At 48.1% G+C, this 26,783-nt stretch overlaps 1 protein-coding gene across 3 annotated transcripts; it reads right to left on the bottom strand.

Annotated features, from left to right (window-relative positions):
* Window positions 1–1,410: 1,410 nt before the first annotated feature.
* Window positions 1,411–19,541, bottom strand: LOC133059735 (tripartite motif-containing protein 26). Of its 3 annotated transcripts, XM_061147262.1 has the most exons (11): window positions 19,403–19,514; window positions 15,862–15,980; window positions 10,922–11,408; window positions 10,662–10,757; window positions 9,155–9,385; window positions 8,077–8,147; window positions 6,388–6,598; window positions 4,865–4,887; window positions 4,275–4,390; window positions 4,002–4,034; window positions 1,411–3,466 (listed from the first exon to the last, which is right to left on the bottom strand). In XM_061147262.1, exons 3-11 carry the CDS (start codon window positions 11,357–11,359, stop codon window positions 2,784–2,786), a joined length of 1,902 nt encoding a protein of 633 aa, XP_061003245.1. In that variant the 5' UTR covers window positions 11,360–11,408; window positions 15,862–15,980; window positions 19,403–19,514; the 3' UTR covers window positions 1,411–2,783. The 3 variants fall into 3 exon arrangements, with proteins under 3 accessions (XP_061003245.1, XP_061003246.1, XP_061003247.1); XM_061147263.1 differs by lacking the exon at window positions 15,862–15,980 and having other exon boundaries at window positions 19,403–19,541; XM_061147264.1 differs by lacking the exons at window positions 6,388–6,598; window positions 8,077–8,147.
* Between the last annotated feature and the right edge of the window lie 7,242 nt (window positions 19,542–26,783).

The following is a 26,783-nucleotide window of genomic DNA, read 5'->3' as shown; positions in this document are numbered from 1 at the left end:
ACAACCTTAAGATGGACTGATGTAACTATGGACATAATGTGACTTCATTTTGACTTTAACTTGGTTTAATGACTATTTTGCTTTACATCTGTAACTATATAATGGGGTTTTCTAACCGTCTAAAGGCTTTTAATTTACAAATAGTTGTCCGAGCTCCCATGAGTGCCACAGCCTCCTTCGACTATTACTTGGAGCCCCTGGATCAGACATCCTCACTATGAGGATTAGGAGAATATGTTGCCTCACCAATTTAGGGACAACGCCCCTTGTCAGCTCGGAAGCAGTTATGGAATGAGAATGACGCCCCTTTTCCCTTGGCAACATAATTCTCCTAAAAGAAAAGGGGGGAATGAGAGAGTCATTTCCTAGGCAGGGTGATAAGAAGTCTGGGGGTCCCCAAGGAGAGACAGGTCTGGGATATTCAAGGAGGAAGAAAGGACAAACTTTTTTACTTTTTTTCCTTTACATTCCTTAGAATTGTATAACAATAATGTATCCTGCCTGAGGACAGTCCTTGGATTAAACCCTCTGGCTAATTCTGTTATCTTAAAACATAAATTATGGGAGTAGGTCTGGTCTTTACAAGGATGTATCCTGCCTGAGGACAATCTTTGGATTAAACCTTCTGGCCAACTCTGTTATCTTAAAATGTAAATTATGGGAGTAGGTCTGGTGAGGTCTTTACAACCTCCAGACATTCTTTGGATTCATTGGAGAGTATATAACTCATTGCTAACACTAGCAAAGGGGGTACTCTTTTGCCCCCTTCTGATGCCTATGTCAGAAGCTTTCTCTATCTCCTTTATACTTTAATAAAACTTTATTACAAAAAAAAAGAAAAACATTAATGAGTCCACATATGAGTTCAAGGAGGAAATATGGTCTTTGCCATTTAGTATAATCTTAGAGGTACTTTCTGTAATCCTCCCTCTCCTACCTTTAAGATGACAATTTAAAAAAAATCAAAAAAGGACAGACAAGAAATGGTGAAACAACTGAATGTCAGGAGGGGAAATTGACTCTGTAGGTTATATCTCTGTTGGAGCACTTTCATTTTTCAGGGAAGGATTGTGGGGGTCCTGTACTGGATGTCACCCTTCTCAAGGGAGCCCCTGCTCTACAGAAGCTGGATCTCAGCACCAGGTCACCATTGCAGGAGAGGAAGAACAAGCTGGAACCTTGGCAGTGGCTGGTCTGTTTCCCAGGCGAAGCTCTTCTTTGGGGACTTCCAGCAATGACAGCACGTGTGTGCAGAGGATAGTGAACAAAGCTGCAAAGTTTTAAAGGACCTAGAAGGGGCACCGTAGAAAAACCCTGGCCTACTGCTATCAACAGAACCTTTCTGTGGCCACAGACTGTGAAGGTCTGGTGATATCTGAGTCACAATTAAATACACATGAATCCAGGCTGTTCATTCAACAAGTTTTTACTGAGCACCTACTCTGTGCGCAGCACTGAACTAGGTGTCATGGAGAATACAAGAGAAGCAGAAGACGTGGTATCCGTCCTCGATGAGCTTACAAAACTAGAGGCAGAAATCAGAATGTACATGTGACTCAGGCAGCATGTGAAACATACAAAGAGCGCAACTTCAGACAATGTGGCAGCTAAGAGACCCTGAGATCCACAGCAGCTGGGAACAGTCTCCTAGAGCAGCGGAGGGGTTAAAATTAGTTAGCAGGAGATTGGCAGAATGCCTGGAATGGATAAGAATAAAGGCTGCGAGGTAATCTGGCTGGAGCACGAGCTTGTGCTAAACTGTGGGCACAAGCAGAGCCTGGACAGAGGTGGGGACTGGGGGTTGGGCCTGTGGGCAATGAGGATATGCTCTGAAACCTCTCTTGACATGCAGACCTGGTGGGTTGCCGGGGACCCCTGCTGCCCTTCTCACAGCCCCATTCCTAGGAAAATGGGACCTGGATATTGAGAGGAGCTAGTGACAGAAGCGTAATATCCCGCTGCAGCACCCACCAGGGCTTCCAAGGCAGGGGAGGTTTTGTTTGACTGAATATTTGCCTTGGTGCTTCTATATGAACCAACCAAGAGCAGGGTATTCTGGATTCTTTAAGAGACTTTCCTCATAAGGACCAACTCACAGAGATTATTTACCGACCACCAACCCCACTGTTACCCCAAAGATGTACGTACCTAGATTCATTCCCCTGAGGCAACAGATGGCTTTAGGGAGCCCCGCCTCCTAGTGATGGAAACCTCAGCCCTGATATCACAGAAACATGGACTTCGCCCTGCATCTTACGAGGAGAGGCTTTCTATTTGCACTCCAGGTGGCTTAAACGACCTGGGACATTTTCATGTACACTTAACTCTGAGTTGGGGTGGCGGTAGGCGTTCCAAAGTGCTACGGAGGCAGGCAGCAGAAGGGGATTTGGGCAAAGCAGAAGCCATGGGATTGGAGGGCAGTAAAATGGCCTTGGGGGTAATAGTCAACTGGTCTTTCCCAAGAACAGCTGGCAAGGGATGCCATTTGGGATGAGGGAGGGCAGAGCTGGGTCAAAGGCAGTGGGGAGGAGGAGGGAGGAGCCCTTCTGGACTTCAGGGTCAGAAGTCAGCACAGGAACCCCGGGGCAGAGAGAAGACCCCAGGGCAGGATGGATGGAAGAGCACTGAAAGAGGTCCCAGAGGGGCCACAGGGAGGAAACGGCAGCAGACATGGGGCCCCTTCCCTCGCCTTCTCCAGGTGCTCCGGCCAGACACCTCCCCTCCCGTCAGAGCCCAGAATTCCAAAGAGAAGCGTCAGTGGGTGTGGGGCCGGGAGCTGGGGCTCAGGGTCTCAGCAGGAGGCGTGTTCCCGGCCACTTGAGCCACAGGAAGGGGAGCAGGCGCCGGGTGAAGGTGGCAGTGAAGGTGTAGATGAGTTCTTGTGACTCCGCGTTGGTGAAAGTCACGGTGCCCCCTTCGTAATCCAGGGCGATGCCCACTCTCCGGGGCCGCAGCGCTGGGAAGAGCTCAGCCTCGGGGCTGGTGTTGGCCCAGATGCCGGCGGAGGAGAGGCGCAGCGCCCACACGCCGTCCTCCGGCCGCAGGGAGAGGTCTCCCTTCCTCTTCACCGAGTCTCTGGCCACCCCCACCAAGCAGCTTTCCAGAACTTCCTCCTCCTCCTCCTCCGCTTCTTCCTCTTCATCCCCCAGCGACTCCTCGTCCTCGTCCGTCTCCCAGTCGTCGTATCCGTCCCCGTAGCCGGCCTCCTCTTCTTCCTCCTCCTCCTCCCCTTCTTCCGCCTCGTCCCCCTCATCCTCATCCTCGGACCAGCCCTCCCTCTCCACCTCCACCTCCCAGTAGACCTTGCCCCAGGTGAAGCCCTTACTGCCCAGCACCCCCGGCTCACAGTCAAACTGCTGGGGGTGCAGGTACGCGCCCTGGTACAGGCCGCTGTAGGTCACGCACTTCCAGTCCTTCGACAGCTGCAGGTACCCGCTGGCCGACTGTGGGTCGAGGGTGACACTCACTGTGGGGACAGAGGAAGAAGCAACGGAGTCACCAGCAGGCCGGGAGGGGACCCCAGTCTCCACGGCAGGGGTGCCACGCTCCATGATCCAAGGAGTATGTGCCACACCTGCAGCAGTGTGACCAGCCCCCTCGTGGGTCTGCGGTGAAGGCAGGGCCAGAGGGAGCACACGGTGGGGCTGGGGCAGAGAGGTCTCTGGGCTTACGAAGCCATGGCAGCTTGCTGCGAACACAGGAGCCACGTGATCAGGCTGATGAGAAGGAAGTCAGTCACAGGGACTTAGTCAAAGGACTGGTGGCAGGACCTCCAAGGACAAAATAACCAACCTTGGGGCAGGAGGGGTCAGACTATCAAGTGGAGGCCTCTACTCCCCACTGAAGAGCAGCAGATGGGTCAGAAAAGACAAGGCGGGGGCTTCAGATGTGCAGCTGGGAAACTGCCCCTGCTGGATGAGAGGGCGGGCAATCGGGGGGCAGGACGCTGTGGGGAGAGTACTCTTTGTGATAAATCTGGGAACAACTGTTTGGATACTCACCGGTCTTATATTCTAGGTCTCTCAGCAGCTTCCCTGGAGAGGAAAAATGAACAGCAATGACCCTTGAGCTCAGCAAATGTAGGAGCCTATTTCTCACTCAAACAGTACTAATTTTGTGCCAAGGGCCCATCTGTGAAGAAGACGGAGAAAGAAAACCCCAGGAGACCTCAGAGGAATGAGGTCAGACACACACAGTAAGGAGCCATGTACCCTCTCCTCAAAGCGGCACCCACCCAGTCGTGATCCCACCCCAAGACCCTCCCCAACCCTTACCCTGGAATTCTCGTAGGCCTCGCTGCAGAAACTGAAGTTTATCTGAGAATTCTCCTGTCTTTTTTTTAACTACTCGAGCAATGGGTTTCCCAATCCAGAACTTCTTCCGTGGATACCTGAGATGACAGACAAACCTGTTACTTAGCTCTTCTTACACTTCTCTCAATCTTTGTGACAATTTATGAAAGAGGAGGGAAAGGTATGATTATCCCAGGTAACAGAGAAACAGGCCCTCAAAGGTACTCAGTCCAAGGCTGAACCAGGATTTACGACCACCAGCAGACTCAACATCCAGAGCTCTTTTTTCTACCAAGGTGTGTCCTCACACCATCCTGTCATGTCTCAGACAAGGCTAGTGGGCCCAGGAGTGGAGATTATACAGAGAACTTGCTCTGGTACAGACCAAGTCTCCACCAGTTCTCAAGGATGTGTACTTGCTTCCAGGAGACAAGGTCATCGTGATGAACCCTGGGATGTGGGTACCTCTGACCCCATATCACATGCCACTAATTTGGATCATGGCCAAGGAACAGGGGAAGGGACACGGGCACAAGGGAATGAGGTGCACTGTGAAAACAAAACTCTGTTACCTGTTTAAGAAGTCTCTGGTGTCCTGGAAGGGAAGAAAGCACAAGCATCAGTGTGAATTAAAGAAGACTTCGTCCTTATGTACCAACACTATTAGAGACCAGGCTGCATCAATGAACAAATACTGTTTTTTCCTTATGAAGCTGACATTCTCGCAGCAGCAAAGGATAAAACAAAAAGAAAGCAAACAAAATAATCACAATGACAGAGCGAATGGAGGGGGGCCAGGGGACGACTGAACCAATTTCTCTGAGAGGATGACACTTATGCTCAGATGTGAAGGAGAAGGTGCTGGCCAGGTGAAGAGTGGGAGGAAAGCAGGGTGAGAAACGGCTTGGCAAAGGTGGCAGGGGCCGAATCATGCGGGGCTGGGCAGGCACAGTAAGGAGTTCAAATTCTGTGCCACATTCAGAAGCAAGCCACCAAAGAGTTTCAAGTAGGGGAGAGATTGTATGTGATCTGCTTCACAGTGGCTGAGACGGCTAACAACCCTCTAGAATTCATTCTCCCCTTCTTCTTTGTAGTAATAGAATCTGTGAAATAACAGCTGGGCAGTGTTACCGAAAACTACATTTCCCAGATCCCTTTGCAACCAGGTATGGTCATGTGACTAAGTTCCAGCCAATGGGATATAAAAGGAAGCAATGGCTATAATTTGGGGGTTATGTCCTTAAAAAAAAAAAAAATTCCATTCGTCTTCCCCTTTTTGCTTGGCTCAGTTTTGAAAACAAGGGTGAGCCCAACTTCAGCTACAGAGCTGAGGACAACATCCCTTGAGGTTGGTAAAGCCACCAGATGGAAGTAACCAGCTCCCTGGCTGACTACATGGACAGCTACCCTGACAGCTCTAGACCCCTCATGTCTGAACTGTCACTGGCAGAAAAGTAACTTGTTTGGTATAGTAGCTAGCCAAAATCCTAAGTGATCAAGCACTTGGCCATCCTGTACAGAATGGATTGATTAAGAGAGATAATGCCAACACGGGGGAGCAGTCTGGAGAAGGGTTTGTGGACCGGCAAGAGTAACGATGCCCTGACTAGGGCAGTACAGTGTGGCCAGGGAGGCAGCACACGCCAGGTGTGAGACAGACCGGGCATACTGGTAAAGAACAACTAAGGACAGGCCACAGTTTGCGCAGGATGGAGAATGGTGCTACCTGAGTGATAGGACATGGTAGAATGGGGAGGGGGTGCTTGTGAGACGCTGGTTATTTCCTTTTTGTGAGTCTAAAGCCTCCATAACACTTGATGGTAATTTTTGCCTTCCTTTCACTAATTCCACAAATATTAAGTGCTTCCTGTGTGTCAGGTGCCACTCTAGAAGTGGGGATAGAGAAAGAAAAAAAAGAGACACAAATCTCTTAACAGGGGGAAGCAGACAGCAAAGAGTCAACCTAACAAATCCATTAGATGACGCCATTAAGTGATGGGTGCTATAGGAAGAGAGTAGCCTGGAGGGGGACTGGGTAAGGGTGGGGGCAGAGTGACCTCTGAGAGAGTGAAATCTGGGAAACAAATGAAATCACCGAGTTGTGCCTACAGCGGACTGTTTCAGCAAATTTCAGGAAGAACTTGGGGTCTTGCTCCCGAGAGGCCATCAAACAGGTGAGAGCTACATCAATGTGCCACCATGAAGCAACTGCCCAGAGACTTGTTGCCCTTCTCCTTGGTCCTTCAAAACAAGTCCAAGCCAGTTCCAGACTGGTGATAAATCTGAGACAGTATATGTCAACAACTCTGCCAAGAAAGTGAAAGTGAAAGTTGCTCAGTAGTGTCCAACTCTTTGCGACCCCATGAACTATACGTCCCATGGAATTCTCCAGACCAGAATACTGGAGTGGGTAGCCTTTTCCTTCTCCAAGGGATCTTCCCAACCCAGGGATTGAACCTAGGTCTCCCACATTACAGAAGGATTCTTTACCAGCTGAGCCACAAGGGATACGTGGCATAAAAAGGCAAATAAATGGGCAGTTAAGTGGGCAGGATAAGGGAGCTAAGAGGGTGGACTATGGGACACAGGAGTCGCTACTGGAGTCTGAGAGAGAGAGACTAAGGCTCATCTAAGGGCAGGTTGTGAGCGCCCAGAGAGGATGGGACCCAGAGCGCCAATGCAGGAACCCTTCTCCCAAAGGCCGCCCAAGGGGAGACCTGGGAGTCCTGAGATGACCTGCAGCCTCACACCCGGGGCCTCCACAGGGAAGCAACCCGCCCAGGGCTCCTGGAGGGCCCCCAACCCCCACCTCCAACTCCTGGGGCTGTGGTGAAAGAGGCAGTCAGAGCAGCAAGCCTGGGGCAGGAATCACAGCAATGCTGGGTAGTAAGAACCCAAAGGTTCTTCATGGGCGTGGATGGCGCCCACAGTGGAAGGCAGAGTCGCCAATTGCCACTCGACCCTGCAAGGCCCACCCTGGGCTGAACCAAGGAGCTGGTTCCTGGTACCCTCCAGAGGTGCTCCCCCCTCCCCTAGCTCCCTTAAACCTCCTCCTGACAGTGATGCTCTAGAGATCTTTCCTATCACCTTTGTCAAAAGGCCTCTGTATTTATCTCCTGTCCTGCTGCTTCTCCCTCACCTGTATTTCTTTACCAGATTTTGGATCAGGGCCCCCATCTTAGTAGGGCCTCATCCTTACTGTCCACTGACAGTCTATCTCTGGAGAAATACTAACACCAGGACAGGAGTTAGCTGTCCAGTTTCCTTCAGCAAAGGCAGACCCAAACACGCAGAGAAAAAACTCACCAGCGCCACACTCCCGCGCTGACCTCCAGCAGACACCCACTTTCTCTCCCTCTCTCCTCCCACTCAGCCCCAGGGGTGCCTTCTATCTGAGTGGTCTCAGAGGCGCTGAAGGCTGGGCCTCTGTCAGTCCACAAAGCTCTTCCAGGCGGATTGGGGAGAAGCTCCCCTCTGGGCAGACGCAACCGGATCCCCGCCCCCCGGCACCCTGGCTGTGTCCCTCTCTGGTCCACAGGTGCACACCCACACGGTGGCCGTGGCTGGGGCTGTGGGGAGAGGAAGGATGCGCACCCCTGAAGGGGAGGGAGAAGGGAGACAGCAAGTGATCTAGTCAGAGTCAGAGAGAGAAACCTGAGGGAACAGAATGACAGAGGAGGAAAGGAAGGAGCCAGAGAGACATTCTGGACAAAGTTGAGAGAAAAGATGAGCAAGAGGCCAGAGGCCTGGGAGTCAGGACACTGGGGCTGGAGCTCTGACTCACTTCCTGATCTGCCTCACGGCCTGGGACGAACTCTTCCACCCGCTGGTCCTCTGAGACTTCATCACTGAGGGCTGGAGCGGAAGAGTTCCCAATGCTTGAGTCAGAATCCACAATGACAGAGAGGCAGGCAGAGGCCACCTGTGCGGCACACGTACCTGGGGGCCTCGCCATCTCCCCTGACATCCCGCCACCGACTTGCCCTGCCACAGGCCAGGGCCAGTGTTTCCCTAGACGTCCTGGGTGGTCCCGCTGCCGACAGATAGGCCAGCCACCCCCCACCATGCAAGTGGAGGAGCTCATTATACAGGCCGTCTCCGGGCCTGTGGGCCGGGGGGCAGAGGGATCACACATGATCCACCCAAAGGCAGTTCAAAGCCCTGTTCACGGCAGTGTGACTCCTGTGAGAGGCTCCCAGTGGAAGGGGTTGTGGTGTCATTGCAACTTAGCAACCATCCATGACTCCAACCCATGACCCTCCCTTTTTCAGCATCAAAGCTGCCTTCTCCAGCAGGTGCCCCAGAGGCACCCTGCCAGCTCACCACCTGATTCTGAGGCTGATGCCACAGGCCCAGAGAAAACCTCTGTCTTCTGACTCCCTTCCCCAGCTGCCCATCTCCTCCAGATCCCCTGGGTTCTTAAGAGAAGCCACCGTTCAGCCGTCCCTCAGCCACCCCCGACCCCAAAGGCTTCTTCATCTCCAGAATCATAAAAAGCCTCCCCTGGACCAGCGTCTGCCAGTGACTTGTTAGAAGACAGGCTCATGACGGCAGTGATGAGAATGCAGGATAGTCATGAAAATACTAACAAGCTTCCCTTCCATTTCTACAGCACTTCTCAAGACTGTAAACTCTTGCTCGTAAAAAGTTTACTTTTTGAAGTGACACTGTGCCAATTGTCTCATTTTACGCTCATGCAATCACTACAGTGAGTGGTGGGGATAAGGAGCATCGTCTCCATGCTTCAGATGAGAAAACGGAGGCCCCGGGAAGAAGAGACTCTCCAAGGTCCCGTGAGGGAGAGGCAGGGCCATGCCTGCCGTCCTGGTCTCCTGGCTCCCTGCCCCAGGGAGGTCTCTCACCTGCATGAGCTCTGCAGCCGGCTGCTGCGCCTTGCCCTCCAGCTCAGAGATGACCTGCGCCAGCCGGGCAAGCTCCCCGACGCCCCTGGTCTTGAACTTCTCCCTGCCCTCTGTGAGCTCCTGCTCCAGCTTCGCCAGCTGGCCCAGCAGGTGCTGCTCCCGCTCCCTCAGGAACTGGTGGCCCTGCTCAAACTCAGCCACGATGCACTGCCTCTGGTCCTGGAGCTTCTTCTGCAGGGGTGGGAAGGGGGAGAAGGGGGTGACATCTCTGCCCCGGGGGGGAAGACCCCTCCAGGATCTGGTGTGGGGGTGTACACGCTGGCTCTTTCACTCCTCGCTAACCCCATTCATGAGTTCTACAGTGTCCGGGCTGGAAGCGGCTTTGGAGCCTTCCTGGGGCAACCTCCTTTCCTCAGGGAAGACATGGTAAGTCAGTCAGGTCAGTTCCCTCATGGGACTGGAAGCCTGAGTGCCTGCCATCATCAGCTGTTCTAGGTAAACCAGTATGTTCCGGGGCCCTCTGAGCAACACTGTAAGCCAACACAGTTTCCAACTGGCGTGTGCTGCCTCTTCCAGGATGTTTCCCTTGATTAATTTTATTCAAGCCTGACTAACCCTCTCCTCAGCATCCTCCCCAGTATGTGTAAAATATCTGCATGCACACTATCCTTGCCACACAGGACTATCTCCTCTTTCCTCAGTGAAACTCTGGAATGTCTACAACTGGGGTAATGTCCTTTCTTGTCTCCAAGTCTCCCTGCTGAGTCCAGGCTGGGACCTGGTCAGCATCCCCGCACACTGGGCGCCTGGAGGCACTGCCCGGGTTGGGCCATCTCCTACCTCACTGTCCCTCTCCCGGGGCCCACCTGCTCACCGCAAGGACTGGCCCCAACATCCCTCCACCCTCCAGTGCCTGCTTCCCCAACAGACTTTCCCCAGAAAACTGGAATCTCTATCAGTTTTTTCCCTTCCTGATCGCCTCTCTAACCAAGCACTCAATGCGCTGCCTGTTTCCTAACTACTGGTAACCATGGACTCACTACACACAGCATCCTCAGAGCTGGTCATGCCTGGCAGAGCCCACTCCTCTCAGTTCTCTTCTTGGAGCCAGTTCCCTCCTTCCAAACCCTCTGGCTTCCCTCACTCTCAGGAATAATGTCTCTCTTCCGCTCTTTGTAAGGAAGGACGAAGCCAGGCCTTCCTCAGTTCCTCACACCCTGACTCTGCTGAGCAAACAGGCCCTGCAGCTGAGGTGAATCACAGAAGGACCTTAGCCAACATCCAGGCAACGCCCTCACTTGTGAGATGAGGAAGCAGGTCAAGCCCGCAGACCTTAGACTGGCAGGGCGTGGGCCAAAACCCAGGTCTCCCGCTGCCAGTCCGGTCGGGGCTCCTCTCCCAGGGAGCCAGCGGCCTCCCAGCCGTGTCTCTACAAGCTCAGAAGCTCCTGCCCCGCGCGGCAGATCGCCCGCCTCAGGGCTCTCTCTCCCTCGACAGCCTCACTTACCAGCGCAGCCAGGATATCAGCTTCGCCCTTGGCCTGAAAGCCCTGAATTTTGTCTCTGTCTCTCCTTAGGGTACTCAGGTGGTTCAGGATTTTTTCCTGCAGAAAGACAAGCAGTGGGGATGGCCTGGGCTGAGGCAGGAGGGTGGGCTCGGGCCGAGTCCCTGGCCAGCGAGAAGCCTTCCGAGGGGCCTGAGCCAGGCCTCGCCGCCGGGTGGGCGCCGAGCAGAGCACCCCTCCCTGCGGGCGAGCAGAGGGCTTACCCTGTGGGGCTGGGCCGCCTTCTCCACCAGGACGGCCGAGTGCGGCCTGTGCTCCCGGGACTCCCGGCACATGACGCACAGCAGCTTGCCGTCGTCCTCGCAGTAGTAGTGCAGCTTCTCCCGGTGCCGCTCGCACAGCCTCGCGTCCGCCTGCTCCTGGGCCGCCTCCCCCGGCTGCCGGCCCCTGTCCACCTTCAGCCGCTCAATGTTCTCCACCAGGCTGGCCAGCTGCCACACTGGCCGGATGTTCTCCTTCTTAAATGGCTTCTTGCACAGGGGGCAGACGGGGCGGCCCCCTGAGACGGAGCGGATGTCAGTGGTACAGCTGCGGCAGAAGACGTGGCCACAGTCAATGGTCACTGGGTCCCGCAGGTAATCGAGGCAGATGGAACAGGTCACCTCCTCTTCCAGACTCCGCAGCGGTGCCGACGCGGCCATGGTGTCCCGAGCTCAGAGGGGCCCTGTTCACCGGCTGGGACTTCTCCTCCTTGGGGACCAGACACGGAGTCAACAGCAGGCCCAGCAGAGGGGCAGGAGTGGCAGCCTCACATGGGGCTCCCCGCCCAAGCAATCGACCAGTCAATTGCAGCTCCTATGAGGCTCCCCCAGAATCAGAGGGAAAGGACCTTACTGATCCTCAAGTCCAACACCCTCGTTTTACAGATGAGGAAACTGAGGCCCAGAGTGTGTAGCTTGGAAGAAGGGAGAGCAGCGCAGGTACCAGCCCATGCTGTACTCTTGGGAACACACTCCTATCTCAAGACCCTTTCCTTCCATCTGCTGGAAAATTGCTCTAATGTACCGATTATGAGAGAACAAGACACCAGATAACTACCTGCTGAACTGTCATAATATACAAATCCACAACACCTACTATGTGCAGTGCTCCCTGACTTGTGCAGTGCATGGGCTGCACAACTGTTCATGAGGGGCCTTGACAGAGTCTAGAGACTCCTTTGTTTGCCCTGCAGACTTCAGGTTTCAAAGACTAAGTGCATTGAGGTTCTTTACTGAGACTCAAGGAGCATCAAGAGGTTGAGTTCAGGTGTCCTCCTTTACAGATGTTTCCTTGGGCTGTGTGAGTTTTTGACGGTTCACTTGCCCTAGAGAGTTGGTCCCTACCTACTCAGTCTGCTGGCAGAGCACTGCAGGGCCACAATGGACTCGTTCTCAGCTGTGCCCCTCCATGCAGCTGGCCTAGCAGCTCTCCTGCTAACAAGGGTGACTGAAACCAACGTGGGAGGAACCTTCAGGTGGTTCTGACAGGAATGTGTGGATGAGAGCGTGGCTCTCAGAGGGAGCACAGAAGTTGAGCACAGAGGACTTTAGTCCTGTTTACCTCTGCAGCCCTGGCACACTTACAGTCTGAGGTTAGAAGCCTCAGCACACCTAAACCAACAGCTGCATCCTGCCCTCACACTGTGTAACAAGAGAAAACTCATTTAAGTACTCTGAGCCTCAGTTTATCCATCCATAAAATGGGGAGAGTCATACTTGCCTTCAAGGATTTCTACATGGGTTGAGTAAAAGAATTATGCTAAAAGTATTAGGCATAAGCATGGTATTGAGGGAGAATCTAGAAGAGAATCCAGAACCCTTGGCTCCCAAATCCAGTGAGTATTCAAAGCACAAGTAAAGCAAGAGTGAAAATTTAAAGTGGCAGCAAGAGAGGAAGTAAGGATGAAACGCCACGGTGACACATGGGCTCCAGAGTTAAAGTCTTGTGGGGTGGAGACCCATCGTAGGCCACCGGGGCGGTCTCTGGGAAGACAGCCAGCAGACAGGGCGCACAGGTAACTGCCAGGCTGGAACGAAGCCCTTGGAACCACAGGCAAATCAATCTGATTACTTATTATGTACGTGAAAGTCTATTACAACAGAGTTCAGTGGCCTTCAATTTCTTTCACTGTAGTGACATGAATGAGCTAGAAATATAGCCCCAAAGAGAAAACAACATAGGAATACAAAGTCTACTTGAGCAATATATAAAAAGTGCTTTATAAAGTGAAAGTACTGTACAAATGTAAGGGATTATTTTACTACTGACAATGGACTCCAACCAGAAGCTCCAACAGAGTTAGAGATGTGTGACTTTAAGAGATGTAACGGGTGTGGAAAAGACCTTTATCTACAAAGCTCAAATGAAATGATTATAAAGAATTTAACTGGTAAATGCAGGTAATAAAGTTTTTAGAATGTTAATAAGGATGGTAAAAAGTCTAGGATTGCCTGGTGCAAGTCCCTGGTTTGTCTGTTGAGGAAGTGAGCCTAACCCAGCACTCGGAAATGTAACACAAGGTTCAGTTCAGTTGCTCAGTCATGTCTGACTCTCTGCGACCTCATGGACTGCAGCACGCCAGGCTGCCCTGTCCATCACCAAATCCTGGGGCTTGCTCAAACTCACATCCAGCAAGTTGGTGATGCCATCCAGCCATCTCATCCTCTGGTCAGCAGTGTTGGTGATTCCTGTGGGCCACTGGAGCCCTTCACCAATCACTTTGCTAGGGGCTTGAAAGTTCAAAGGTTGAGGTTATTTGTTTCTTTTGTTGTAATGGGGGATGGCATGTGTTTAGGGCTGGGAAATTAATTCTGTTGCAAATGACCAGATGAATAAAAGGACTATGAGGAGCTTAGCTATGGCTCCCAGTTCACACAAAACCTGATACCCTCATCACTTGGAGCAGGGGTTCTTAACTCAGGCTCCATGCTGGACTTTGATGGATCTTTAAACCCCCAACATTATATGAATGATCGCATATGTACTAGACGAACAAACCTGTCCAGGGATTATGGAAGAACACCAGGGAAAAAGTGCAGGAGGGATGATAGAATTAGAAAAACATCATCTTGCAACCCCACTATATAAGACAAGGATCATCATCTAATGCTAAAACCATGAGATGAAAGGTACTAGGGGATAGGACAGTTCCATGATGCCAAGGTACGGCGCAGTGGGTTACTCCCTAATGTACCTTGATAAGGGAGATCTGGTGATGGCTTTAAGCCAGTGACCCAATCCAGCATCACTAATAAAGGGACAGACTGGCATATATTTCTCAATGTGGTGCCACAGGAATTGTACAATGTCACCTTTGCAGTAGTCCTGCGAAAAATGTTTGACAAGAATGAATCAAATCTTTCTACCTACCTTTCAGTTTACCAAAAATACAAGGGATAGAAATGAGCTATAAACCACATCATCAGGAAATAATCAGATAAATCAAGAACATGAGACATTCCCCAAGACAACTGGCTTGGTCTTCTAAAAAGTCAAGCTATGAAAAATAAAGCAGGAGTGTTCTTGATATAAATAGACTAAAGGGAAATAACAACCAAATGCAAATACTTTGATTGAATCTTTGCTTTTTTAAAAAGTTATAAAACAATCTGGGGACAATTAGGGGAAACTTGACTAAAGACTGGGTATCGGATCATATTGAGAAATTATTATTGATTTTTAATGGCATTTATTAAAGTTATGTATGAGAATGTCCATATTTTTAGGCTATACATGCTGCAGGGTTTAGAACTGCACAGGGGCTTTCCAGGTGTTGCTAGTGGTAAAGAACCCGCCTGCCAATACAGGAGACATAAGAGATGCGGGTTCGATCCCTGGGTCAGGAAGATTCCTTGGAGTAGGAAATGGCAAACCACTTCAGTTTTCTTGCCTGAAAAATTCCATTGACAGAGGAGCCTAGTGGCCTACAATCAATCCATGGGGTCACAAAGAGTTGGACACAACTTGGCGACTGAGCACTCATGCACATATATAATACCACTACAACTTAATTTTAAATAGTTCAACAAGAAAAAATAAAAGTCAGAAAAATTCTGAGGAGAGGGGCTAGAATTTTCCATCCTTTTTAAAATAATCTGTACAAGGGTCTGTAACTACCAAAGACCCTGAAAATCATAATAGAGAGATGCTTGTGTCTGACACTTGTAGAAGCTCAAGACACAGGTGTTGAACAAACGATCAAATTCAGAGGACTGGAAAGCCATGCTAATTGCATACGCATTTGTGTGACAGTCTGCTGAAACTAACAGAAGAAACATGGTACATTTCTATGTTCAATCCCTTTGTTTCATCATATAGGGTCCATCGCAAATGCATAACAAATATTGAAGAGAGCTTACTCTGGCATTGCTGAAAACATGTAAGATCCAAGGTGTAAATCTTAGATTGAATCCAGGTTCAGGTTTGGGTTCAACAGCCTGGTGACTGTCAACTTCTTGGTGACAGTATTTCTGTAGAACCCACCTTACTGGCCATTTACACACCTCATATTATTTAACATTCAGGATACTCTTCTCAGGAAACTGAGGTTCATAGAGGGAAGCAACCTGCCCAAGAGCACGCGGCAAGGATGCAGCGTCTGGTGCTGACGCCTCGGCCCAGTCCGCTACGCTCTCTTGTTCACCCAGGCAAACTGCAAAACTGGCCCTAATACCAGCTCCTTTGTCAGGAGGCTCCGATGAGGTCATCTCAATGGAAGGGCTTTGTAAACCGGAGTGTGCTGACAGAAGTCAAGGGGCACGTGTTACTGCTGACGCCGAGTGAAAGCACCCTCCCCTTACATTCGACAGGCAGTGCGCTTCCTGAATGAGATGCGGGTGGACCTGAACACCTACTCACACCTCACACCCAGCCCTTCCAAACCAATGCAAAACTGACCCTCCCGCAAACCCCTCCCTGGCTTATCACGCTCCCCTGTGATTCTGCCCCTTCTATCACTTGTGCCTTCAGCACAGCCTGATGACCTCAACAGGTTTGCACAGTAAGGGGTAAAACTATCACTCTCCTTGCCATTCCTGGCTCTCAGGTGGACAGAAAGCATAGAAATAAGAGCCAGCAAAAGTCTTCGCAATGACATGATCCACCCTACTCCCTTTACCCAAACGAGAATCCTGAACCCCGAGGAAGTCATTTCATGAATTACCTTCTACCAGCAGCCATTCATCTCTGCTCAGGGTGGACAGGTCCTCTAACCCTTCAATAAACCGGAAGCTGGCTGTGATTCCACCGAACCAGGTAGAACTGGAGACACCAGTGTTTTTACTGTGCAACATAAAGTCACTGCTGAGATCAAGAGTCACCAAATTGGTTTCTTTTGACAATTGGCTATTATGCAGGAAAAAGCCAGTTTACCAAATTTAGTTTCTTCAAGATCATAAATGGAGTCAGTGAAATGAACAACTATGGGTTAGTGAGATAGAGACAGTCTTCCCATTCAATCTCCAGAGGCAGAAGGGCCTTAAGCCACCAGTTAGGGAGTTACTGCTTTATGTCAAATTTGAGTCACCTATGTCATCACATATTTGCATCTTTCAAATGTGGTCAATGACATGCCATAATATAACTGGCAAAAGATATTTTCTATGTGAAACATAAAATAATGGATGCCATCTTAGATTTGATGAAACGTAGCGTATCCTGTATAAAGTGCTGCCAGGGTCATCCAACATGTGCAATTCATCCTGTCACCCTCCTGCTTCAAAACTCCTGAGGTCAAAGCTGTACTGCAGGACACACAGGCCCCCTATAATCTGGGCCCCACTTACCAACCAGCCCTGAATTCTGCTTCAGCCTAATGTTAGAGACAGTGAGCCAGAAAGACAGCCCTTCTTCACCACCCCTACTCCCCACCCCATGCTCCTGTACATGAGTTTGTCAGCTCCAGCTCATCCTTGAAAGCCTGAATTAGATATGCCCCAGTATCTGTGGTCCTTCTAGTGACCATCCCACCTCTGAGCTGAATGAATTTCCTCCCTCAGGAAGCTCCTACAGATGCTGTTATTATAGCTACAATCACACTGCTTCCCAATTGATATTTTTACCCATCTTTTCTCCCAACCAGGATGTGAACCCAAGGGTCATGTCTCACTGATCCTTCCATATCTTCAATATCAGACATAAAATCTGTAAATGTTTGTGAGGCTAAATGTTATCCTATGATTCCAGAGTCCTGTATCTTCTTCATTCTCCCGTCACCACACTTCCCTTCCCACTTTGCAATCTCATTTCAGCAGGAGGCTCCAAGGGCTCCCCTCCAATTATAGACACTCCTGGCCACAAACATTGCCCAGATCTCCTCTCTTCATGCAGATAGTTTGGGAGTTGTGGAGGTGGGGAGGGTCACTGCACTTCTACCAACCTGGCAAATTTGAACTCACTCTGAGTGAGTGAGTGAGTGTTAGTTGCTCAGTAGTGTCCAATTCTTTGCTACCCCATGGACTGTAGCCCACTAGGCTCCTCTGCCCATGGAATTATCTAGGCAAGAATACTGGAGTGCGTTGCCATTTCCTTTTCCAAGGGATCTTTCTGACCCAGGGATCGAACTGGGGTCTCCCGCATTGCAGGCAGATTCTTTCATCCTGGATGCCAGCCAAATTAAGCCTTTGCCTTCCAAAATTAATTTCTTCCCATTCTCCATGTCTTTTTCTATTCAGAGCCTAGTCTGAAGTCACCCCAAGAAGCCTCGATTCCAACTACAGGCTCTCGACTGCAGTCGCAAGGTCTTCTGCAGTAGTTTGAGCCCAGCCTGTCACTCCCTCCCCACTTTGGGGGAAGTGACATCTAAGAAGCCACTTTCTGCTTCTCAGTTTCCTGACCACTTAACAAGAAAGAATAATGTCAAGTTTGCCAAACTGACTTCAAGCGAGGTCACACAAGTGAAAAGTGTTCTCAACAGCAAAATACACTATAAACATACATCCTAGAGAGGAGCAGAGAAGCCAACCGAAAAGAGCTCCCATTGGTTAAAGTTGCAACAAAATGAAGTAGTACTGAATTATAACCCTGAGTATAAAATAAATATCCATGAGTCCCCACTGATACGAATAAATGAATAACTTAATAAATAAGGCAAAAGAGACAAATCTCTCATGCAGAAGAATTGCAAAATAACACAGGTACAGAGTTGACCTTAAGGAGGGTGGCGCATACTCCCACTCCTCTGCACAGGGTCTGACTACTTTCCATAGATTACAGTATGGAAGGGAGGAGTGGGCGAGGGGGTAGGAGAAAGTTTACGATGGAGAAGCCTGACAAGCACTACCTCAGCCAGGTAATGAAGACCAGCATCAAGTCATAATGCATGTTCCCTTGATGTGAAGTGATGAAAATGGCAATCTACCTCTGTGGTCTTCCTCCCAATAACCCGTAAGCCAGTCTTAGGAGCAGCCTATAATATAACATAATATAATATATATGGGGAGTATTCCTCCAAACTCTCAAGATTATAAAAAAAAGTTTGAGAAACTGCCACAGCCAAGGGGAGCATGTAGTAGTAGTACTGAAGTTGCTCCGTCGTGTCCAACTCTTTGCGACCCCATGGACTGTAGCCTACCAGGCTTCTCTGTCCATGGGATTTTCCAGGCAAGAGTACTGGAGTGAGTGGGTTGCCATTTTCTTCGGCAGGGGATCTTCCCGACCCAGGGATCGACCCCACATCTCCCCCACTGCAAGCAGACACTTATACCCTCTGAGCCACCAGGAGCATAATGAGAACTAATTGGAATATGGTAACTTGGGTAGAATCATGAGACAAAAAAAGTACTTAGGTAAAAACTATGAAAATGTGAATTCAGTATGTATGTCGGCCAATAATAACATATCAGTACAGGTTCACTAATCGAAGAAATGTTCCGTATTAATGTAAGATGTTAATAAATGAATAGGGGAAAGGTTTGGGGGTACTGGGAACTCTGTACTAGCTTCCCAATTTTTCTATAAATCTAAAACTGTTCTAAAAAATAAAGACTATTTAAAAAAACGGAATTGCAATTTGAGGTACAAAACAAAGTCAATTTTTAAAAAGCTGATTCTTTTAAACTTGGGGAAGGGGTAACTCTAGGAATTATGATTTTTAGCTCAGGGTCCCTGACACTGACATTTGTTGTTGAATGAACCAATATCATTCTCAGGAAGCGCACACAAACCGTCGCAGTGCCAAACTCTGGAATGTACTGGGAATTTGGAGCTGTTAGCTTCTCATTTGTTCCACAAAGATAAATTTACACATTTTTCTAAGGGTGAAAAGCAGCAGGGAAAATGCTAAATTGCTAATGGGCCAGAGGAAGGAGTGAAGGCAAAACTCCAGCTATACGTGGCTAAACCGGTTTATTCTGACCAATTAAACAAACAAAACAAAAAATACCATGACTTTGGTTCTAGGGCCAGACTGGCAGTTTGCACGGCTCCAAGCAACGAGACCGTCATCTGGGCCCCATTACTTCTGGCTCTGGAGACAAGAATGGATGGGTGCCCGAGCTGGACACGCGAAAGCGAGGAAGACCCACGAGGAGACAGCGAATGGAGGCCCAAGCCAAGCAGGAGGATTAGGCTGGGAGGGAGGACGGCGCGAACTTCACCCTTCTCCCGAGCGCGCCCGGCGGCCCGGCCCCATTCTGCCCGCGCGGCGCAGGGCGCGTGTATGACTGCTGCTCTGCAGCATTCCTCACCGGGCACCCCCTACTCACCGGTCCCCGGCTCCGGGCCGCGAATCCCGAGCTGGGGTCGATCTTTCCGCAGCGGTCAGTTCCGGGTCGTGCTCCTCCGCCTGCACCCAGGGAGACGGCGCGTCCCCGCCCGGTAATCTCCCGGCTTTTCGGAGCCCTCCACCGAGATTTCCCCCCGGACCAGCACCCGGATTGGTCGCTGCTGAACGCCTCCTCCCAATGGGAGCCTTAGTTCCCTTACGTCACTGATCACTGGGCAAATCCCCGGGCCGTCGCGGGGGGTGGGGCAGCAGGGGCAGAGAAACGAAACTGAAATGCTGCGGAGCCTAGGTTTAGCGCCAGCTGTATTCTGAGTTTGGCGCGTCGTGCCCGCACCTGCGCTGCAGGATGGACGGAGGCGAAACTTAAGGCCTCATGAGACCCCTTTGTAGGACTCTGCAATGGGTGAAACCCTCCCCGCCTCCCGATTCCCGCCCCACCGGGAGGGCGTTTGGCATCCAAGTGGCGTTTGCCAGGTGCTCAACATTAAATAGGACTCCCTGACCCCAAAGCTTCCCGGGTGGCTCAGAGGGTAAAGCGTCTGTCCGCAATGCGGGAGACCTGGGTTCGATCCCCTGGTAGACTACAATCAATGGAATCAGAAAGAGCTGTACACGACTGAGCAACTGCACTTCCCTGACCCAACCCCTGGCCTAGATTTGCTTCCTGGACCAGGCAGGATCTTAGCAGATAATTACCGTTTCCGAGGTGACTACGAGGAGTAAGGCGCTTTACGTAAACTATCCTTAAACCAGGCAGGCATTTTTGTCCCCATTTGACAGAAGGGAAAACTGAGATTCCCAAGAGCTTAGGGGCCTGGGCTGTTTCCCTCTTGGGTGCTGGATTCAAACACCACAGAGCCTGAAAAACGGACGGGCATTCAGGATCCCAGGATCCTTGGTAGGGAGATTTCCTAGAAGCTCATGCAAGTCCACCCCCGCGCCAGGCGGGGAAGCTGACCAGCCCCAGCGTCCGGGCCGCTCGCTCCACTGCTGTGCGGCGTCTCCTATGCAGTCGTTACTGTGTCCCAGGCACAATCTCCCCTGGGCCGGCGGGACAGTCACCGCGGTCAGCACATAGGCCTCCAACTACCTACTCTTTTAGTTAGTGTTTTGGAAGACATGTTTAAAGTGTTCCTTAAATGATTTCATGCTACTAATTTGTCCTCTCCCTGTCTCTAGGACTTCCCTGGTGGCTCAGACGGTAAAGCATCTGCCCACAATGCAGGAGACCTGGGTTCAATCCTTCGGTTGGGAAGATCCCCTGGAGAAGGAAATGGCAACCCACCCCAGTATTCTTGGGTTGGGAAGATCCCCTGGAGAAGGAAATGGCAACCCACCCCAGTATTCTTGCCTGGAAAATCCCATGGACTGAGGAACCTGGTAGGCTATAGTCCATGGGGGTTGGGAAGATCCCCTGTAGAAGGAAATGGCAACCCACCCCAGTATTGTTGGGTTGGGAAGATCCCCTGGAGAAGGAAATGGCAACCCACCCCAGTATTCTTGCCTGGAAAATCCCATGGACTGAGGAACCTGGTAGGCTATAGTCCATGGGGTCACAAAGAGTCGGACAGGACTGAGCGACTTCACTTTCACTTTCTGTCTCTAGGAGGTACTTGCCCAACCCACAGGCCATTCTGTGCACCCTCCAGGCACAGAGGTCCTTTTCCCCTGGTTAAAATTCTCAGACATCTTCCCAGCCAACCTAGAGAGACAGGAAGGCCTCTGCAGGGCCTGGGGGGCTGACACAACCGGCCTGCTTCTCTCTCTGGCTTCCCTCTTGCCATTTCTCCCTAAGGCCCCGTGCTGCAACCTCTCTAGTCTTGAAACTCTCTGCCATAGCCCCTGGCATGGCTGCCAGCTTCTTGTCAGTCATGTCTCTGCTCAGCTGGTATCTCCATAAGGCTTTCCTCCATCAACCAGTCTAAATCAGTTCATGACACAGCATTCTATTTCACTTTCTTTGTACATTTGTCATCATTGGAAAGCATCTTGTTCATTTCTTTGTCACTCACCCCCCACCCACCAATGTAAGCCATGAGGCTGGAGACATCACCTGTGTTCCCTGCACATGGTGAATGAATGGGCTCTTCTTGGGCATTTCTGGAAGCTTTCTAAAACCCTGTGGCTCTGCTTGGCTACACTGTCGCTTACACATTCCCCTCTCCCACCACACTACACCTTGGTTGATGCAGCTATTCAAGATCAAGTAAGGGCAATGGTGACTCCAAGACTTGCTTTTATATTAATTAATTTACTTATTTGACTGCACAGGATCCTTAGTTTTCAGATGCAAACTCTTAGTTGCAGCATGTGGGATCTTGTTCCCCGGCCAGGGATGGAACCTGGGCCCCCTACATTGGGAACATGGAGTCTTAGCCACTGGATCACTGGAGAAGTCCTTCCAAGGCTTGCTTTACAGTCAATGGGAGTTTTGGAGCAGCACACAGAGATAACTGCCCATGTAGCTGCTGGCTGCTCAGACTCACTGCCCCTCGAGTGTCTCAGGGCAGAGCCAAAATTCCTTCCTCCAGCTCTCCAGCCATACCACCTGAGACCAAAGCATCATATGGGGCTGGTTAGGAGTTTGACTTTCGAGTCAAGTCTCTGCATGAGTGGAAATTCTCCTCTCTACCACTTTTTTCATGATTCTTGGAGTTGCTCAGCCTCTATGTGCAGTAGATTCTTTCTCTGAAAAATAGATATAATAATTATATCCATTTCATAGAATTGTTGTGAGGATTAAATGAGATAATATATAAAGCCTGTGAATCAATAAGTATTGACTAGTGCAAAGGATATCACTATTTGCATTTGAAATGAGAATCTTGAATCAAGCAAGAAAATTTAGTAGATATGTTCCTACTATTTATGGTATTTATTGAGTTAAAATATGACTTTCAGAAATTTCAAGGTCTTAAGAATGTTAGAGTGCTTGGAAAGAGGCCTCTAAACCAGAATACTTAAAAATATGAATCTCCCATTGGTAAAGGGGAGAAGGCAATGGCATCCCACTCCAGTACTCTTGCCTGGAAATTTCCATGGATGGAGGAGCCTGATAGGCTGTAGTCCATGGGGTCGCTAAGAGTTAGACATAACTGAGCGACTTCCCTTTCACTTTTCACTTTCATGCACTGGAGAAGGAAATGGCAACTCACTCCAGTGTTCTTGCCTGGAGAATCCCAGGGACAGGGGAGCCTGGTGGGCTGTCGTCTATGGGGTTGCACAGAGTCGGACACGACTGAAGTGACTTAGCAGCAGCACCATTGGTAAAGAGGCAAAGAATTAGAATCTTTTGTATGAAGGATAACTTGTTATCAGGGCCATGACATATCATGAATAAATGACATATCTAAAGGAAAAGCTAAAAGTTATGTCAACTAAACAGGGCTTTAAACCTATATGTCTGTTTTCTAGCAGAGGTTTAACGAATAAAGAAATAAATGTGTGCTAACAAAAATGTGTGCTTTTATACTAAGACCTGGCTATAGGCTAAAAAATCAGAGGCTTCACTGTCCCTTTTCAGAGGAAAAAAAGGCATTTTGAATGCTAACAGCATTAACTGCTGGGTTTTGAACAGAAAGAAGGTGTAGATTGAGCCAATCTCTTATATGACTTGAGTAGTTCTTTAAAATACTTTATATTCCATTTATATTATATTTATATTTTAGGTATGTTTACATAAACATCTTTTTGTTCAAAAGTTAGTACAATTATGCTGTTTAGTAAACAATGAGAAATTCATCTTTTAACTTTATGATTAAGAATTCTAAACCTTATGTGGTAAGGGTGCAGTTACCTCACAGTGTGAAGTAGAATACTATCATGACATATTTTTTGAAAGTATTATGGAATTTTTCAAACCTACATAAAAATAGAGGAAATATTATGAACCACTTGGCTTCAACAATTATCGACATGTTAGTTTATTTTATCTATTCCGTCCCCCTATTTTTTAATTCAAATATTTTAAAGCAAATTACAGACATGTTTTACTTGACTTGACCATATTTAAACTCCTTGATTTTCTCAAAGGTGTTTTTTGGCAGTTGAGTTGTAGGAATCTAAGTGCAAACAAAGTCCATACTATTAAGGGAAAAAAATCCCAAACTTGGACATAGGCAAACTGATGATTGTGTGTCCTTTCTGTGTAACACTGGCATATTTTCCAACAGGCCCATGGAAGAATTATCTCATTCTCTAATGTAGCTTTACTGTGACTTGTTATTTTAGAGTATTTAGTGTACTCTTTAAGGAGAGATGTGAATTTATAGAAAAATGACACAGATGCAAATGCTTCTTGGTCAATAGCAATATAAATGACTATTGGTCCGTAGAGATATAAAAGAGGTACATCCAGTGCCCATGTATGTTGAGTCTTTTGAATTCTTTTTTGCAGTAATTTTTTTTTACTGGTTCCCTTTATCCTTCCTTGATAAATGCTCACTTGATATGTGTATAGGACCATTATTTTTAAGTTTCTAAAAATTATACTTTGACAATACAATGTGTTTTATTATTATGCCTTTTAATCCTCCTCTTATTTATAGCAATCCACCCTCCCTTTAGCTTCATACTATTAATTTGTTGAAGAAACCAGTTCATTTATCCTGTAAAGTGTTCCAGTCTGGATTTATCTGGATTCTTCATAATGTCCATTAACTTGTATCTCTGTCTTTTGTATTTCTTGTAGCTCATTCTTAGATCTAGAGGCTCTATCAGATTTGGGTCTCATTTACTAAGACAAGAAATATTTCATAAGTGTTCCTGTACCTACTGCGGCACAGGAAGAAGTATATGACCTCCACCCCACTTTGAATGATGGCAAGTTTGATGAAAGGTTCAGGTATTGTCATCCTCATCACTCCTTCCCCATGGGATTTGTTATGAATTTATTGTTTCTCAGCTCCAAAAATGCACCTGAGCCCTTTAAATATTTTTCCTTTGACAGCAGGCAGAGAGCTTGGGCACTAGAGGGCAGTAGAGAGTCATTGCAGGAAAACGATTTTGGCTTCCTGTGTTACACACACCTTCTGAGTTTCTGGCTTGTGTTGATTTTGTTTGACAAAGAGAAGTTCTTCATTCTAAAGTAGCCAAAGTTGTCGGTCTTTATGTTGTGGACTCTGTGTCTAGTTTAATAAATTCTTTCCTGTCCTGAGATCACAAAAATAATCTCCAATATTATTTTATAAAATTTAAAAGTTTTGTCTTTCAAATTTAAGCCTTTAGTATGTCTGGATTAATTCATTTTTATGTTTGGAGCAAGATATGGATTTGTTTCTGTCTTTCCTTGATGATTATCTGATTATCCCAGGACCATCTGTTGCCTAGCTCCTCATTGCCCCACTGCCAGCTCTAATCGTATGCTATTTATCCATTTAGTTATTCTCCAATACTTACTGAGCACCTACTTTGTGCTAAGTCCTTCCATAGATGCTGGGGCTCCAGCAGAACAAGACAGACAAAAATTTCAGGGGAGCTAGCACAATTGGGGGAAGACAAATAATGGACGAAATATAAATTAAATATTTGTTATGTTACATGCTGATAAAGGAGCCCTATGGACAGTTCACACAGCAAGGGAAAACAAAATAGCCTGAAAGATGAAAAAAATGCTCAACCTAACTCATAATAAAGAAGAAGCAAATAAAATAACTATACAAGGAATTTTTTTCTTCTGTCAGAATGGCAAAAATTGAAAAGTTTGGCATATACTTGATGGGCAAGGCTGTGAAGAAACAAGCCCTCCTTTCATTTATTGCTTGTAGAATCCAACTTAGGACAAACATTTAGAAAAGCAATTGGCAGTGCATGTCAAAATTGTAGATGTATATACCCTTAAACTCTGCAATTTCCATAGTTCCATTTCTTGGAATTCATTCTACAGATATGATTGTATACACGCAAAACATATAACTTTGTTCATTGCAGTTTGTCTTAACAAAAGATTGGGAATTATCCATGCATCCATCAGTTTTAGACTGGCTAAAATTTTATGCACACACACACACAGGAATACTACGCAATGAAAAACTAATCACAATGCAGGAGTTCTCTGTGTACTTTTGATAAGATCTCAAAGATATATTGCAAGTGGAAAGAGTAAGGTAAAAAACTGTGTAGAATAGGTTAGCTTTAAAAAAACAAAAACAAAGACAGAGAGATGGGAACCAAGAGTCTCTTGATATTTTCATAGCTGGAAAGCACACAAGAAACTAAAGAAGGTGGTTCCCTATTTAGGATTGAGGCTTGAACTGGACAGATGATGGGCGGGATTGTAAGCAAGACCCTTCAGTGTCTCTACTGTGGCAAAGAGTGCTTCTTCGGGCAAATAAACAAGGGAATGGTGTCAGCATAACGTGGAATCTGCATTGTGCCGCGTGTATCTGTCCCAGTACGTGAATGTTTTGCGCTGAGTAGCAGCAGCTGAATGCGAAGTTCCAAATGCAATAAAGCCGAACATGCTGAGGGGATATGATGCTTAGATGATGCCATTCACTCCGCCTCCTTCCTCTCCACGTGGATGAACACATTCTCTGTCTTGAAGTGCTTATGAAATAATTAGCCTGATCTTCTTGAATTTTTTGAGGACAAGACTAGTAAAGGTGCTGCTGCAGTCTGATTCTACACAGGAGCGGCAACAACTCTTTTTGCTGATGCGCTCCTCAAAAGCACGGGAGAAAAATGTCATCAGGCTGTCTTTTAAGAGCTTTCCTAGGTGTCTTCTGCTGAGATGCATTTGCAGTGATAGAAAAAGATGATTGTGGTGCAGTCTGTGCTTTGTGGGAGAAGATTGTATTTGAAACTCTGTAAGCTGATTCTAAATGAAAGAAGGTAGTAAGACAGCCCAGAAATGCTAGTGCAAAAGAAACAACCACAAACAATGAGCCAAAGCCACCAGCATCCGCACCTACTTTTTATGCAAAGTCTCAGCTGCTCATCCTGCAGCTTCTGTTGGTGATGACCCCCTGCTTTGTTTCCATAAACCACCAACTTCCATCTGTCCTCACCTAGTCAAAGTAGCTTTACCCCCTTTTTTTTTTCAATAATGGTAAAATCCTTTACCTCATATTATAACCTTTGTCTATTAGCTGTTTAACGAGTGTTTTAAAAATGATGCTAGTGTTTTTATTTGGATTGTTATGGACTGTTTTGTTACTGTTATGCTTACCAAAATGTGGAGATTCTGAGCTGTTGGCAAAATCCTATTTTCCTCATAAACCCTGTTATTTCTATGGTTTTATATGTATACCATCAGATTTTAGAATCATGTGAGTCCCTTGCTAGTCAAAAGTTTTAAACAAAGAAAATGAATAAACTATAGGAAGATTTAAAAACTAAAAAGTCTGTACTCCCACCACAGT

The sequence above is a fragment of the Dama dama genome, chromosome 7 (assembly GCF_033118175.1).
Source record: "Dama dama isolate Ldn47 chromosome 7, ASM3311817v1, whole genome shotgun sequence".
Taxonomy (NCBI): domain Eukaryota; kingdom Metazoa; phylum Chordata; class Mammalia; order Artiodactyla; family Cervidae; genus Dama; species Dama dama.
This window is presented reverse-complemented; position numbering and strand designations above follow the sequence as displayed.

What these genes read in the sequence shown, in the direction of transcription:
- LOC133059735 (XM_061147263.1), bottom strand. Translation starts at nt 11,359, where the DNA reads ATGGCCGCGTCGGCACCGCTGCGGAGTCTGGAAGAGGAGGTGACCTGT. An exon ending in CGGCTGCAGAGCTCATGCAG is followed by an intron (nt 8,148 to 9,154) that starts GTGAGAGACCTC and finishes CTTCCGCTCCAG; the next exon opens with CCCTCAGTGATGAAGTCTCA. An exon ending in TCCGCTGTAGGCACAACTCG is followed by an intron (nt 4,888 to 6,387) that starts GTGATTTCATTT and finishes CTTCCCTTCCAG; the next exon opens with GACACCAGAGACTTCTTAAA.